Below are 17157 nucleotides of genomic sequence, written 5' to 3'. Positions count from 1 at the left end.
GTTGGGAGCAATGCTTTCCCGCTTTGGTGCTCCAGCTGGGGAGCAGGGTCGGGGGCTTGCCTTGCTCTGCTCTATGTGGCTCCTGGAAGCAGGGGCAGCCAGCCACATGCTGCCCCCTCCCCAAGTGCCGTCTCTGCAGCTCCCATTGGCCGGGAACCATGGCCAATGGGAGCTGCGGGGGTGGTACCTGTGGATGGGGCAGCGCAGTGTGGCCCCTCCTCCATGTGGGAGCCAGAGGGGGGCCGCTGTTTCCAGGAGCCACTTCAGGTAAGGGCTGCCCGGATCCTGCAACCCCTTCCCCCTCCACAGCCCAGCCACCTGCCCCAGCCCTGATCGCCCTCCAAACTCTTTGATCCCAGCCTGAAGCCCCCTCCTGCACCCCAAACCCCTCATCCCCAGCCCCACCCCAGTGTCTGTACCCCAAGCCAGAGCCCTCATCCCCCCCGTGCATCCCAATCCCCTTGCCCCAGGCAGCCCTCCATACAATTTCCATACCGAGATGTGGCCCTCATGCCAAAAAGTTTGCCCACCCCTAGTCTAAGTTAAGACAGCATGCAACATGCGCGTGCAACAAATACAGGAGGGAAGGAGGATGAGGGGAGCGGTAATAAGTATGTATGGTTACATATACCAGCTATGTGCACAGCTTGATGGTTCTGAATCCATTAAAAACTGGTTTCATTAAAAACTGGTTTGTTTGTTTTGGGGAGAGAGTATTGGCTACTTGATTACTATTTTTCCAAATACAAATAATTTGAAAAGCTCTACATTTGAGAATAAATTGAATCCAAAATGTTCCCTAGTTATTTTGATTTTATAGTAGAAATATTTCCAAAGCTAATGAGAGAACTAGCAAAATCCACAAAACTAATTCTTCATGCAAGGAATGTTTTCTCCCCTAAAACTTATTATCTTGCTGGATTTCTTACAAATGAGTAATTCAGACTATAATTAATCTGTTTTAGAATGAAGCAGGAGCCAAATGGTCTGCATTCTATGATGAAGCATCCAACAATGCCAGCAAGTATGCAATAGATAAAATTACGGATCCTATTGTCAAACTCCAACTTCAGTCTCTTCAGGACAAAGGAACATCAGTGCTATCTGAGGAAAAATACAGTGAAGTAAGTTGCTAAACATATGTAGGCTGTCCCAAGAGTTGAAATACATTTCAGAATGTCTCTGGCAGTGGTTATAATATTATTCCTAGTCTTTGTTTATCCCAGCAACATATTAAATCCCAACAGTGTTGTCTTGTTGTGAATGATATGTCTTTTATTAGCTAATATTACATATGTGCACATTTAATTTATTGCTAGTTTATATTGTGCATTAAGTACCTACAAGTTTAGATCAGTACATGAACTCATTGAATACACAGATCCTTCAGCATATGTTACATACAATTAAGCAATATGCATGTGTCTATATAGCATAGTCAATGGGACTGCTCACATAAGAAAAATTATATACATACTTATGTGCTTTGTAGGGTCAGGATCTTGGGGAATAAGTAGAAACACAAATGACAAGAAGGCATTCAATGAAATGCAAAGGTGACAAATTTACAACTAAGACAAGGAAATAATTGTTCAGATGTGTAATTACCACAAAGGGGTTGAGGCCAAAAATCTAGGAAGATTCAAAATGGGACTGGGCATTTATATGGCTATCAAGACTATCCAGAGTTATGCCTAATGACTATACACATATCTGAAGGGATATTGAACTTTGTGCTTCAGGGCTTAAGCCAGTCTCTAACTAATGGAGATCAAGATGAGACCTGATGTGGAGGCAGATTATCCTACATCTGTCTACTGCGGGGTTCTTATATGTTCCTCTGAGGCATCTAATGTTGGCCACTGTCAGAGACAGGTTGGACCTTGGGTCTGATCCAGTCTGGCAATTCATGTTCAGAGAAAGGCAGATTGTCTGTGAGCAATTCCAAATGGTTCAGGCAAATATTTTGTATAATTGTAGTGTTGCAGTGGCAGCATTGTGATTGTAAGTGATAAGCATTTTCATCTTTATCCTCTATTTTTAGGCACTTATAGCTTTCCAGAAGACTCACTGGGCTGAAATTGTTCATGCTGGTTCTCAGCTCAAAGGCGACTTTCTGTATTGTTTGACAGAACTCCATTTGTGTATTTTTAAATTTTCTGATTGTGACTTCCCCCCCCCACACACAATCATTTTTCATGCTTACAGAAATTGCTCAAACATTTTTTTTTCTCTTGGATAGCTCCGAATAGCTCTGATACAAAATATAAAAGTGAGAGGTTTGTGAATTGGGGCTATGTCTGTACAGCTTATGAATTCTGGTTGATATTATGAAGTTGTATTATGAAAAACTGCGATAGCATTTGTGCCTATATGTATGTGGATCCACTATCGCTGACAGGGCCTGTAACAGACAGAAATAATAGAAGGTGCTTACCAAGGGAGAACTGCTAGGTGTGCTCACTACAGATGGCAATGAGGAAAAGAGATTTCAAAAAGGTGGTGGAGATTTCAAAGGGGGGAAGTCCTCCAGTCTCTGTGACCTTTAGGCAGTGGAGTTTACAGTTGTGTCCAGAGTGATCACTGTTAGAGGGAATTGAGCTAGTGGAGGACTGTTAACGTTGACATGGGTCATATAGTGTCTACACTCACCCTGTGTTGACCTCAGCAGGTGAACCATGATTTTATGCCATTCGGTGAGGTGGTTTTACTGTGTTGCCGTAGTGGGGCACTTACGTTGGCTGGAGGCAAATCTGAGACACATACACATAGAGGTCAACACAGGGTGACTTATGATGACCTAACTTTGTAGTGTAGACCAGGTCTAAGGCTCAGTGATCCTATTCAGATGCAATCCTCTGGGACAATGGATGAGTGGCAGCCTTAGGAAACCAGTTTAGCTGACTCCTCTGATGAGGCGTGTGATAAAGTAGCAGTGGAAAGTTACCAGGAGGAGAACAAAGGCAATCAGGTGACTAGGAGGAGTTTAAATAAGAAATCCACAGGCAGGTTCAAGGGACAGGGAAAGGAAGCCTGGGGCATGAAAGAGGAAGGTCACAGAAGCTAGGTAAGGGGCTCCAGGAGGGAGAGACTACCAATCGTGGAACAGCCTTCAGGAGGCAGAGGTCACCCTGCCTGCCTTCCTGGAACCAGATGGTCCCTAAGGACTCACAAGGGAAGAGTGTTATAGGAAGGGGTATGCCTTTAGATTAGCAGTTTTGTGTGATCTGTATTCTCCTCTCCTTTACATGATTAAATATAAACGAGTATTAAGGTGTTAGACTCCATGCAAAATTGTGTGTGTGTGTGTGTGTGTGTGTTGATTGCTTCACAACTGCTGTGTGCCCCTGAAAGACTTAAACTCTAGCCAGAAGCTTCACACTTTAGGATGAGTTCTGAGAGAGGGTGTGTTTGAGTAACTGGGGTATCTTATGGGTCAGTGCTGTTTCTGGAGGGCAAGGGCAGGTGGGATGAGGAGCTGGGTTTCTGAGAAGGGGTAACAGACTGAGGGTCGGTGACCAGGAATTGTGCTAAACAGGACAAGGGGGAAACAGTGCTGCAATCTGCTGAGGCTCCAGAAGCTTAACATGCCCTAGAGGATCGAAAGCAGAAGAAGCTGTGGATTCCTCTCACGGCAATCCTCGTGAGTGACTGTGAAGGGGCATTTGCTAGACATGTGACAGATATATAGTCCTCAATGAGGGAATATGCTTCACTTGACACTGGAAAAGTTGAGGATAGTTGAGAAAGAAAGACGTTAACTATAGATAAGTGAAAAGAGAATGCTCTGTAGCACAACTGGTGAGGCTGAGATGGAGCTGAACATTTTGAGATGCATTTGGCCTTCAGCTGAACCAAGACATAAACATTAAATTCTGTGTAAAGCCACAGTAAACAGATTCATACAAGCTACCTTATGTATCATTAAAAAATACAACCAACAATCAACCTGTCTGTATCTGGAAAAGGGACCTTTCCCCTCCATTTAAACATATGTACTGTATACTTACCTAGAAACCCTTGGCATGAGTGCCAAATACATAAAATGCATTGTTAATCTTTATGATGGTGATGTATCTGAAGGGTTTTGTGGAGTCACTTAGTATCCACTCAAAAGATATTACATTATCTGTCTTGTCCAAGTAGGCTCCAACTTAGCAAAGCATTTAAGCAAATGCTTAAATTCATTTTTACTCAAGTACAGTGCTTAAGCACATGCTAAACTGCCTTGCTGATAGGGATAGGCTGCTGTACTGAGATCTTAAGGACTAATAGTTATGGAATATTTATCATTTTGTATTTATTGTTTTATTTTTAATGGGCTTTTTTGTATTTAAATTGCAGCTAAAAACTATTTTAAGTACAATGAGCACCATCTACAGCACTGGGACTGTGTGTAAACCTGATGATCCATTTAACTGCTTGCCGCTGGAGCCAGGTACGGTATAAACAATGTCTATCCTGTGCCCTTTACATTAACAGGTTTCAAGAAGAGTCGAACAAAGCAGAGAGGAGGTTTTTAATTGTGAAAGATCAAAATTTAGGTTTAATAGATCTGTGTTCTCCAAATGCTCTTATTTTATAAAGCTTATTTGTTGTTGGTGGCGTGGTTTTTATCTCCCAGTACAATTTTGCTGTGACTTTTCACACATGGAAATAATTTAGTGAAATAGCATGAGTTGCATAGTTCATGGTCCTCCATCTGGTTTGCTCAAAATTACATGCCCCGTTTCAAATGATGTAAGTTTGTGTGGCCAAAACTTGGCTGTGGCTTCTAATGTTGTAGAGCAGCCTGTGCTAACTTTACATCACTTGGGGGTTCTGCCATACTGGGGGAGTTTTATCAAATTCTATCAAAAGAAATAGAAGTCCTATTGGCGGACTTCAAGCCAGATTCTGATTTCTGTTACATTGGTGTAAGTCCAGAAAACTGCACTAACTTTAGTGAAATTAATCTAGGGTCACACTTGTTTTCCCTGAATCACAAACTGGCCCCATATCTCAGGGCAGAAAAGCTGAAATGGAAACAAATAAAACATTTCCTTCAATAAACCAAAACGTTCAGCTACAGCGTGACTGGTTTTACCCAAAATGTGTATTCTGCTGTTTTCATTCTTCCCTGTTTTCCTGTTGGTTTTTTAATGTAGAATGACAAATACTTAAACAATTCATCTTTTATTTATGGCTCTGGTTCTTTTTTTTAAATGACGACAGGGCTAGATGCTATTATGGCTAGCAGTACTGATTACTCTGAGAGACTATGGGCATGGCAAGGTTGGAGAGCTGAAGTTGGCAAGAAGATGAGACCATTATATGAACGTTATGTTGAGTTGGAAAATGAGGCCGCAAGACTTAATAGTAAGTTACAATTGCAATTATTTTGTCCTTCAGAAACACAGAGGGCCTAATTCTCCATAGCCCTTCATACCTTGTGCAGTCATTTGTGTCCAAACAAAGCCAGGAACTTCCATACACTGGTGTGTAGCCTTGTGCACGCACTTTGCACTCACTTTATACATGTGTAATCCGCAAAGTCCTGGTCTAAACTTAAAAGTTGATTAACATAGATACATCCTGTGAAAAATCCACACCCATGACCAACGTAGCTATGCCAACCTAATCCCACAGTGTAGACACAACTGTGTCAATGGAAGAATGCTTCAGTTGACATAGTTCCAGTCATTCAGGATGGTTCTGCCTTACACCAACAGAGAAAACCTTTGTGTCAGTGTAGGCTGTGTCTACATCAGGGAGCCATGCTGGCATAGCTATGGTGAAACACCTATGCTGGTATAGTTTCTGTAGTATAGACATACCCTAAGGTTTTTGATTTCAAAAGGGAGCGCTTTGAAAAATTACTGGAGCTAGGTAGTGAAGTCAACTGCACATAAGAGCTCAGGGACTTAAAAGTGGAGGCGGCTTGGAATTTCTTTAAGTCAGAGGTGCAAAAATGATGTGGAATCTGCATCCCAAGCAAGGGGAAATAACTAGTAACAAAGGGCTGCAGACCTAAAGAGATGAATAACAACCTCAGAAAGGATATTCATGGTAATTAGAGAGCCTACAAAGAATGGAAGATGGGATTGATCAGCAAAGAAAGCTATGTCTTGGAGGTCAGAAAGTGTAAAGATAAAGAGAGAACTGCCAAAAAGCCAAACTGAGTTAGATCATGCCAAGGAAATTAAAACAATTAGTAAAAAGTGCTTTAACTGTAAAAATAAAGGAACAAGAAGAGAAGTGAGGCCACTATGCTTTGAGGATGAGGTAGAGGCTAAGGCTAATCTAGGTGTGGCCCAACAACTCTCAGCTCAGTTTTCCATAAGGAAGATAAAGTAGAACAGTGGGAGGATGGCTAATGGGAATGAGTGTACAAAAATGGAAATTACCACCTCTGAAGTGGTAGCAAAAACCAAAGCTTAATGCTCTCAAATCAGGGAGACTAGATAATGGAGGTAAACAGAAAAAGGGATAAAATGAAACATGGGTTTACCAAAGGTAGATCATGTCAGACTAATCTGGTATTTTTGATGAAATAACTAGGAACTGGCTAAAGGGGAGACAACAAATTATACTGAAAGGAGAGCTACCAGGCTGAAGGACAGTTACTAGTGAAGTTCCTTCTGGATCTGCCTTGGGGCTGAGAGCCTATCTCATGAGGTTTCAGAGTAGCAGCCGTGTTAGTCTGTATTCACAAAAAGAAAAGGAGTACTTGTGACACCTTAGAGACTAACAAATTTATTTGAGCATAAGCTTTCGTGAGCTACAGCTCACTTCATCGGATGCATTTGGTGGAAAATACAGAGGGGAGATTTATATACACACACAGAGAACATGAAACAATGGGTTTTATCATACACACTCTAAGGAGAGTGATCACTTAAGATGAGCCATCACCAGCAGCGGGGGAAGTGGGGGAGGAGGAAAACCTTTCATGGTGACAAGCAAGGTAGGTTATTTCCAGCAGTTAACAAGAACATCTGAGGAACAGTGGGGGGTGGGGTGGGGGGGAGAAATAACATGGGGAAATAGTTTTACTTTGTGTAATGACTCATCCATTCCCAGTCTCTATTCAAGCCTAAGTTAATTGTATCCAGTTTGCAAATTAATTCCAATTCAGCAGTCTTTCGTTGGAGTCTGTTCTTGAATTTTTTTTGTTGAAGGATAGCCACTCTCAGTTCTGTAATCGAGTGACCGGAGAGATTGAAGTGTTCTCCGACTTGTTTTTGAATGTTATAATTCTTGACGTCAGATTTGTGTCCATTTATTCTTTTACGTAGAGACTGTCCAGTTTGGCCAATGTACATGGCAGAGGGGCATTGCTGGCACATGATGGCATATATCACATTGGTAGATGCGCAGGTGAACGAGCCTGTGATAGTGTGGCTGATGTGATTAGGCCCTATGATGGTGTCCCCTGAATAGATATGTGGACAGAGTTAGCAATGGGCTTTGTTGCAAGGATAGGTTCCTGGGTTAGTGGTTCTGTTGTGTGGTGTGTGGTTGCTGGTGAGTATTTGCTTCAGATTGGGGGGCTGTCTATAAGCAAGGACTGGCCTGTCTTCCAAGCTCTGTGAGAGTGATGGGTCGTCCTTCAGAATAGGTTGTAGATCCTTGATGATGCGTTGGAGAGGTTTTAGTTGGGGGCTGAAGGTGACGGCTAGTGGCATTCTGTTATTTTCTTTGTTGGGCCTGTCCTAGGGGAGACTAAAAAAGCTTGGTTTGTTTAGCCTAGAAAAACAAAGGCTGAGGGGAGGATAGGATTTCTGTCTAAAAATACATCAGGGCAGTAAACACCTGGGAGGGTTGAAAAGCTGTTTAAGTTAAAGGACAATGTTGGCACAAGAACAATTAGGTATAAACTGACCATGAATAAATTTAGGTGGGAAATTAGAAAAAGGTTTCTAACCATCGGAGGAATGAGGTTCTGTTACAGCCTCCCAAAAGGAGTAGTAGGGGCAAACAACTTAACTAGATTTTAAGATGGATCTGGATCATTTTATGAATGGGATTATATGATGGGGTCGCCTGCAGTAGCAGGGACTGGATTCGATGACCCAGGAGGTCCTGTGCTGTCTGACAACCCATGTTCCTATGTGACTAACTGTACAAGGCAGTGGAGAATCCGGCCAGTGATCCGACCAGATACATTTCCCCAGTCTTACACCATAATGAAGAGGTCTGTCTTTGTTGGCATTTTATCTCACTCCCATAACACCACAGTATCTTTCACTACCTAAAGTGAAGCCAATAATTCGCCTAGGTGAGGTGCAGATGCAGCTATTATCTGAGCAGTTGAAGGAATTTTTAATTTAAGGCACAAAAGATTATGCAGTGTGATGCTTTTTAGAGATCTTCTTCCCACCAATCAGAGAGGATCATCCTCTCAAGAAACAGCAGCTTGGATGAGTTGTTTTTATCCTGAGAGCTTCTATGATAGATCATACCATAGCATATAAATAATACCTAGCAAGGCGTAGCAACATCATAAGAACATAAGAATGGCCATACTAGGTCAGATCAAAGGTCCATCTAGCCCTGTATGATGTCTTCTGACAGTGGCCAATGCCAGGTGCCCCAGAGGGAATGAACAGGTAATCATCAAGTGATTCATTCTCCATCGCCCATTCCCAGCTTCTGGCAAACAGAGGTTAGGGACACCATCCCTGCCCATCCTAGTTAATAGCCATTGTTGAACCTATCCTCCATGAACTTTCGAGTTCTTTTTTGAACCCTGTTATAGTCTTGGCCTTCACAACATCCTCTGTCAAAGAATTCCATAGGATGACTGTGCATTGTGTGAAGAAATACTTCCTTTTGGTTTTTTTAAACCTGCTGCCTATTAATTTCATTTGGTGCCCCTAGTTCTTGTGTTATGAGAAGAAGTAAATAAACACTTCCTTATTTACTTTCACCACACCAGTCATGATTTTATACACCTCTATCATATTCTCCCTTAGTCGTCTCTTTTCCAAGCTGAAAAGTCCCAGTTTTATTAATCTCTCCTCATACGGAAGCTGTTCCATACTCCTAATAATTGTTGTTGCCTTTTTCTGAAACTTTTCCAATTCCACTCATCTCTCTCCCCACGCAACCATACCTCTATCTGTCTACTTTCCTGTATTTTATCCTTCCTCAAAAAAATCTAACTAGAGGCAGTGCCCAAACATGGAAAATTTAAGTCCAAATGGTAAATGTTTGTCAAAGTTACAAGCAGTTGAAAAGGGAGGGTTGTAATGGAAAGTGTCAAGGCAACTTTAACTAGAGGCCTTGCTACTAGCTCCCCCAGTATTAGAGAGGGCCCAGACAGTGGGTTTTAAACATGAAGCATCCCCTCCCCAATCAAATTTCATGGAGGGGATGTTGAATTTAAATCCCAGGATCTGAGCTTGCCCCTGTAGTTGTACTCTTGAGGTAGATTCAAAACTAGAAAGGGCTTTTTTCCTACGTCTAGTTTGGAGGCAGCCTGCCCTGCATATGTTTTATGAGACTGATTTATGAGATTTCATTGTCACTGAAACTGAACCCAAGTCTTTGTTCTCCCTTGACCCCTAATCTAATGAAGAACTCTAGCCTAATCCATCTCTTTATTCTGCCTCTCTGATGAGTATGAATCACAGACAGACCTTCAAACAGTTGCTGCAATTTCTGTTTCTGCTGTCCCTGGAGACTTGGGCTATCTAAACTGCAGTGGAACAGAGCTTTTCCATGGGGTAGCTTCCTCCCTCCCACCGTCTCAGAGGACACACTCATGCCTTCAGTTCCAATACTAGTAACTTCATCTCTTCCCTTATAGGGAGAGATTGTTTAAATTTCAGGCTGGACTCTGGTCGCAGTAAGAGCATGCCTTTGTTTTGCAGAGTATTCTGACTATGGAGATTACTGGAGAGGAAATTATGAAGTAGATAATTCCCCAGAATATGCCTACAGCCGTAATCAGCTGATTGAAGATGTGGAAACGACATTTGAGCAGGTAGTGATTCAGTGTCAAGTTGTGGGAGTTTTCTTAACCACTGTTCTGTAGTTTCATTTTGTCATTTCTACATTGGTTTGTAATTTGTGAAAGTTTTGTGACAGCTCTACCATGGGGAAATAGTACAACTCTGCCTAGCCCACTGGCCTTGGGTAATGTAGGCTCCACAAACCATAATCAGTTGGTTTTGTTCATACCATTTATTGCTCTCACAGTCCTTTCAGCTTCATCTGGAGTTTCACATTCTCACGAACTTAAGACTTCAAAGCAAACCTGGGGCAAGCCCAAATGGAACCTGCAGGTTTCATATGAACCTGGACTCTTTTCTGGAATTCCCTTCTCCCCTTGCTCCAGCAGGACCTGAATTTGTTACAAAGCCTATATATTTATCTAGTCTTTTAGGGAAAAATTTAGCTTCCTCCGTCACAACCATAGAAGGTACCCTTTGTCATGGAACCGGTTTGAATTTTTTACTTCAAAAGGTACAGCAGTGAGCAGGAGGTAGGAGAATGATGGATGTGACTACATGCTATGTAGCTTCTTTCATCCTTCTCCTGTGTGGGGGCTATGTGAACCCTCACAGGAGAGCATTCTGCCAGGGGACTGTAGTGACATCCATTGAGTGGCTCCATAGCTATTCCATGGCTTAGGGATAGACATGCCTCCCTCCCTTGCACCTGTGCAGTGCTATTAGGACCTTACTGAGGGGAAGCTGGATTGCAGTAGCATTTTGTCTCCAAGCTCTCGTATGCAACTTAATGGTGGGAATATGGTTGCCAGGGTCCTGTTAGCCAGCCATTTCCTCTGGGAACACCCCAGTACCACAATGAGGTCAGGATGGTCTTTACAAGGACCCTGTAAAAGTCACAAAATTCATTCTTGAATTGCCTGATATCAATATTGTAGGACAAGATGACAAACAACAACAACTGGATTGCAAATTTCAGAATGGATCCACATGACATTGTGTACATACACCTAGAACATTGGACAGGTGCATGATAAGACAATAAGCAATATCCAGTTGGTTGAATCTTAGAGGCTCTGCATTTCTAGATGGTGGCTTAGACAAATTAATGGCTCTGTGATCTATCCTCATTTTTTTAGATAAAACCTTTATATCGGGAGCTACATGCTTATGTGAGGTACAGGCTGGAGAATGTCTATGGCTCAGACCACATCAGTTCAACAGGATGTCTTCCTGCTCATTTACTCGGTATGAAAAAGCATCTGTATTATACAAACTTGATTTCGTAGACACTTACTGCTGTGGGAGCAGGACAGTGCCATTTAAGATATAAATATTAAGACATTAAACTGCATGTGAATCCAGATTCTTGATATAATTTAGGGTCCCATTCCAGTAGGTGCTGTGCAAACACACAGTGAAAGAGACAGTCCTTGCCCTGCAGAGGTTACTATCTAGATAGACAAGACAGAGAAAGGGTGGGAGGGGAAACAGACGCATAGAGAGTTGAAGCAATTTTCAAAAGCTCATACAGCTGGTGAGAGGCAGAGGTAGGAATAGAACCCAGATCCCCTATCTTCCAATCCAGTTCCCTTTCCATTAGACCATATTGCCTCCCCAAAATGGCATGATATAATGGAGCCAATTTATCATTATTAAAGGAAATTAGGTCAAGATTCTCAGAAATGGGTATCTAAAACTAAACTACTAAATTCTTATTTAGGAAGAAGATTTTAGGCACATTTTTTGAAAATCTTGACCTTAACTGTGACATTCTTATTTTAACTGTGCCACTTTTGCCATATTTGAATATCAGTTAATGAAAATAATCAATTGTAGTATTACACATAGAAATGCAGTGGATGCTCAGTTGTTTCAATTTGAAATGGTCCTGAAGCTGTATGGTAAGAGGTAGTTTATCTCAGGGAATGATGATGTTTGTTTTTCATGGAAGAAATTAGCACCTTTGAGGTTGAAATAATTTTTGTATGGCAAATAAAACTTTATATATATATATATTTTCTAAAATATTCTACTTGTGTTATCATTATATTAAATATATCCTGTCTATGTCTATCCATCTGTTGTCTCATACTTAGATTTTAAGCTCTTGGAACAGAGACCATTGTGTTCTGTCTTTGTACAGCATCTAGCACAATGAGGCCTTGATCCATGACTGGGGTTCCTAGGAGCTAACAGAATAATAATAAATAATAATGTGCCTGATGCAAAGCCCATTAACATTAATGTAAGGACTCCCATTAACTCCAATGGGCTTTGCATCAGGCCCTAGCTTACATGTGTGAAAATCCTTACACCTATTATGATACAAACGCAACAATCTGGTGATGACTTTGAGCATGGCAGATAGTATACTATTTAATTAATTTGTATCTTTCCCTTCTCTGTTGAAGGTGACATGTGGGGTAGATTTTGGACTAATTTGTATGCCTTGACAGTCCCCTATCCGGACAAACCAAACATTGATGTAACTTCTGAAATGGTTAAAAAGGTAAGACTTCTAATGAGATGTCAAGCTGCAAATATGGTTTTGCTGCTATTCTCATGGTTCTTTAAATGAAGTTTTTAGGTAGTATATTAAATAGAATACTTCAGCCATCTCCCTGGAAACCAGGGCTGGTCTTAGGTATAGTCATGCTTCAGGCACAGAATTATTTTCTACACTCTCTTTTATTGTTTCCTTTAGTCTTCCCCTGTGTTTATCCATTCACTTCCCATCTGTTCCCCTCTCCCTCACTATTCCCTTCCCTGTCTCTCTCTCTTCCACTGTCTAGTCTTAGTTCCAACTCCCTTTCCCTCTTCTGCATCTGTTCCATGTTTTGTGTATAAAAATCCCAGTAAATAAAATCTCACCCAAGAAATCATTGCACTAACAAGACAATTGCCCTGATCAATCTGCTTGTATGTTGTATCCTTTTTCCCAACTCTGCCAGTCTTGCATCTTTAGATTGTAAAGTATAAGGACAGTGACTGTCTTTTATGTGTTATACAGTACCTAGCACAATAAGGCCCTGAACCTGGTTGGGGCCTCGAGGCGTAACAATAATAATGTTCTGTGATGTTTAGTCAAATGTTTGTTTTTGTAAAATGAATGAAATTCAGGCAAATCTACAATCAGGAGAGCTTAGTATTTAACATTTAACTATTTAACCTAAATATACCCACTTCTTGGATAGGAAGCTCCACTAATATGATCCCATTGCCAGAGTACCTTAACCCAATCTTTAATGGATTTATTCTCACGACACTCCTGGTAAGGTAGGGAAGTTCTGTTATCCCCATTTTACAAGTGGGGAATTTAGGCACAGGGAGACTAGGGGCTTATCTACACAGTGAAGCCTAGTGTGCAGGAAGCTTGTGAAGTTGTGAATTTACAACTCTTCACTAACTCCCCAGGTGGACACTCTTACGGCACATTGCTAGTGAGGACGCACTCCACCGACACGAATGTGGTGTGAACATGCAAGATTGATTTGCTTAATTTGGAGGCTTGATGTCCACTTACATAAATATGTCGACTTAACTTTGTTGTGTAGACATGGCCTAAGAGTGCCCTCAGGTGGCTTAGTTTAGTACACTTGCAAAGTGCGTTAAGTTAATGTGCACAAAGGCACTCTTAGTACGCAGTAAGAGTATCCACACTGGAAATTAGTGGGGAAGAGCTAGTGCACGCCAGCTCCTGTGAGCTTTCCACACACACCTCCGCCCCCATGTAGACAAGCCCTAAGTGACTTGCCCAATCCTACCCAGGATGTCTATAGCGGAGAAGGCAATTGAATCCAGAGCATCTGTGTCTCAGGCTAACACCCTCACTGGACTATCCTACTTCCCTAATTTTAAAGCCTCTGACTTTATGGCTGCAATACTCATAGGCCAATAAAGAGCTCCCCATATTTAGAATAAGTAAAATTGCAGAATGAAATTCAAATGAAGGTTTTTAAACTAACTTTCAAGTACAGTTACGATCAGATAAATGACTAAAATTGAACCCATTTTTACTCAGCTCTGCTGCCTGTTTGTATTCTGAGTTTACAGATCCAATTTCCCTTTCACACTGGTTTTACAACACTGCCACTGCACTGCCTTCAACAAGTTACTCCAGACTTACACCACTGAGAGGGGAGAATAGGACCCTATATTTGTGTACATTACTGACAGAACTAAGATTTTACCACTTTTCACTCCTGTTAATGCTTTTCTGTTCTGGTTCATGCATTATCAATAGGCTAGCTTTGACTGCGGAAACCTGATTATTGATGGTGATCCATGAGCCAGCTTGACTCAGCTCCGGTAATGAGTTTTCAGGGCTGGCAGTAAGCTACCAACTTATTTGCAAACTGTAAGACTTTGGTTTGAAGTCATTGAGATACAATAAGTATGGGTACTGTGATGCTGTTTTTCAGAGGCACTTTTCAGACTAGAATCTGTTCTACTGGACTGTGAGAAATATCTAGCTATATAATGATTGGCTAATATTATCAATGAATTGTCATTGTTTGTTTTAGAATTGGGATGCAACAAAAATATTTAAGGCTGCTGAGGATTTTTTCATCTCTGTTGGCCTCTATGAAATGACTGAAGGCTTCTGGAACAACTCTATGATTACAGAGCCTAACGATGGCAGAAAGGTTGTTTGCCATCCGACAGCTTGGGATATGGGAAAAAAGGATTATAGGTACTGTAACGATTATAACTCTTTCCTATGGGTACTCATAGAATCTTCACATTTCTCTTCAAAGATGTAAAAGGTTGCTATTAAAAGGGCAGTGATCTCTAGTTCTCCATGTCCAATGAGGGGAGGACAAGTAGTAACTGGCTTAGTTTGTAGTAAGAGAGATTTAGGTTAGATAAGATGAAAAAACTTTCTAGCTGTAAGTGTGGTTAAGTACTAGCATAGGTTACCAAGGGAGATTGTGGAATCCCGGTCACTGGAGGTTTCTAAGACGAGATTAGACAAACACTTGTCAGGGATGATCTAGGTATACTTGGTCCTGCCTCAGCACAGGAGGCTAGACCGGATGAACTCCTGAGGTCCCTTCAAGCCTTACAATTCTATGATTCTTTGACATCTAGTCAAGTGCACCTGGGAAAACTACTATTTTAATTTTATCTTTTCCTTACTTCTCTAATATTTTTGGCGGGGGCAGATTTAGGGTGGTTAGGGGAATCTAAACTGGATTTTGTAACATTTTTCTGTAAAATCAATGGGCTACTCTCTTTATTAAACAGAGGAGTGTGTTTATATTCATATAAGTTAGTGATAGAACAACTGTGTTGTGGGACTTTAACACAATTATCAAAAAAGGACAGTGCTTAGCCTATTAACTTCACGGGGACCATTTGGAATGCAAATCAGTGAAAATTTGTCCCCCATGTATCTGCTTCATATTCAGCGAGAATGTGTATTTATATATAATGAGACCCATTGGAGCAGGTTCTATCGTCCCTTGAAATCAATGGTAGTTACCAATAGCCTGCAAGGAGAGAATTGGCTCAATGGTGGGTCACCAGATATCAGTCATTGATCTAGGGGTGAAAATTTCCAGTCCTGGACCATCTACCAATGTAATTTGGTGGCAGTGAAGAGAAGCCACATTTGAGGGGAAAGAACAATTTGTCTGGTGGGATTTTATGAAATAGCAGTTGTATGAAGGTGTGAAATGTCAGGAGTAGCTTTCGGTGAGATGGATTAGTGAGCAGAGTCCAGGGGAGGTGGTCCAAGATTCATGATATATTCAGCTCATCACATGCTTTCAGAATTTAGCACATGGACATCACTATGTGCTATATGTACTTTGTCCTTAAATGCCACTTCATAAACATTACATAGTGAGGCCTCAACACCCACATGAGGTGAGCAGAAATCAACATCATCTCCATTTCACACATGGGGTGACAAACACCGGAGTTAAATGACAGAGTCTGTGGCAGAGAGGCGATTAGAAAGCAGGTCTCTTGCCTGCTAAGCCCTATATCTTATTCACATATCATAATGGCCCCCGGGCAAATCGTGTCTTAGCTACCCCAACTGTAAATTGTGGCAAATGGTGCTTATCCATCCCTATAAATTGTTCTGAGATCAAGAGATAGCAAACTGCTGCCGTAGGTGGGTACAAAGTACCATCCGCAGCAGGAAATAGAGATACAGAAAGGGTAATTAATTTGCTTGGAAGGTGCTGCGTTCAAGTGGATTATACAGAGGCTTAGGATAGAAAGGAAACCTGGGTGTAAAGATTTTGGTTCCAAAACCAACTTTCTGTGACTTGGCCATGTCCTTTACCTTCAGAGATAAGCTACCTTTCCTCTAAGGCACAAACCCTCCTGGAGCTCCCCTAGTGCTGCGCCACACCTTACTCTGGGCTGTATGCAGTTTGTACAGTCCAGCTAGTCATAAGGGTGCAATAAAGCCTTAAATCTCCATGTAGCAGCAGAAGTGTTAATAATGCATATTGACAAAAATGAATATGTTCAACGTGCATCTGTACATTTATAAACACTCAGGCTAAAAAGAGTTCTATATGCAGTAGCCAATATTTGTTAATTTCTTACTGTATTAATTATTCAACCAATTATGTAAACTTGGCAGAGATTCTCCTTAATAAGCACTGTTAATGTGCCAGCTTTCAGAGGAGTAAAAAATGGCTGCATACAAAATGCACGGCAATATTCATTTTACCTCTGCAGAATTCAATAATAGCCAAAAGAATTTTACTAAAAACTTTCCCCCAAAATCACCTTTAGGCAGGGATCAAACATAGAACAGACCAAAAGGTGAATGTTTTAGAAAACGATGAACATGAAATACACCAGGGGGTTAGTAAGTGAGTTATTTAAGGTGTTTTGCAGCCACAACTACAGCATCCAGTACCAAGCAAATGGTATAGCTCTGCCAGTGTCTTTATTTAATTTTAAATGCTTTGCATTGGAATGCAGGATCAAGATGTGCACTGAAGTGAGTATGGATGACTTCTTGACAGCACACCATGAGATGGGGCATATAGAGTATGATATGGCATATTCCAACCTCTCTTATCTGCTGAGAAGTGGTGCTAACGAAGGATTTCATGAAGCAGTAGGAGAAATCATGTCACTGTCTGCAGCTACTCCAAAGCATTTGAAATCACTTGGCCTTCTAGAATCTACTTTTCAGGAAGACAACGGTAACTAATAAAAATGTATTCATGCCATATTTTGTAGC

The 17157-nt window shown here is 41.3% G+C and overlaps 1 protein-coding gene across 3 annotated transcripts in view; it reads left to right on the top strand.

Moving 5' to 3' along the window:
* Nucleotides 1-17157, top strand: part of ACE2 (angiotensin converting enzyme 2) — a 38529-nt gene that overhangs the window by 1787 nt on the left and 19585 nt on the right. For all 3 annotated transcript variants that reach the window (XM_043504197.1, XM_043504196.1, XM_038372859.2), the window contains exons 2-9: nucleotides 966-1124; nucleotides 4345-4438; nucleotides 5215-5358; nucleotides 9858-9970; nucleotides 11078-11186; nucleotides 12353-12450; nucleotides 14465-14634; nucleotides 16893-17119. In XM_043504197.1, the coding sequence (XP_043360132.1) occupies nucleotides 966-1124; nucleotides 4345-4438; nucleotides 5215-5358; nucleotides 9858-9970; nucleotides 11078-11186; nucleotides 12353-12450; nucleotides 14465-14634; nucleotides 16893-17119 (1114 nt within the window). The remainder of the gene's footprint in view (nucleotides 1-965; nucleotides 1125-4344; nucleotides 4439-5214; nucleotides 5359-9857; nucleotides 9971-11077; nucleotides 11187-12352; nucleotides 12451-14464; nucleotides 14635-16892; nucleotides 17120-17157) is intronic.

Source organism: Dermochelys coriacea, chromosome 1 (genome assembly GCF_009764565.3).
Source record: "Dermochelys coriacea isolate rDerCor1 chromosome 1, rDerCor1.pri.v4, whole genome shotgun sequence".
In the NCBI taxonomy this organism is placed as follows: domain Eukaryota; kingdom Metazoa; phylum Chordata; order Testudines; family Dermochelyidae; genus Dermochelys; species Dermochelys coriacea.
This window is presented reverse-complemented; position numbering and strand designations above follow the sequence as displayed.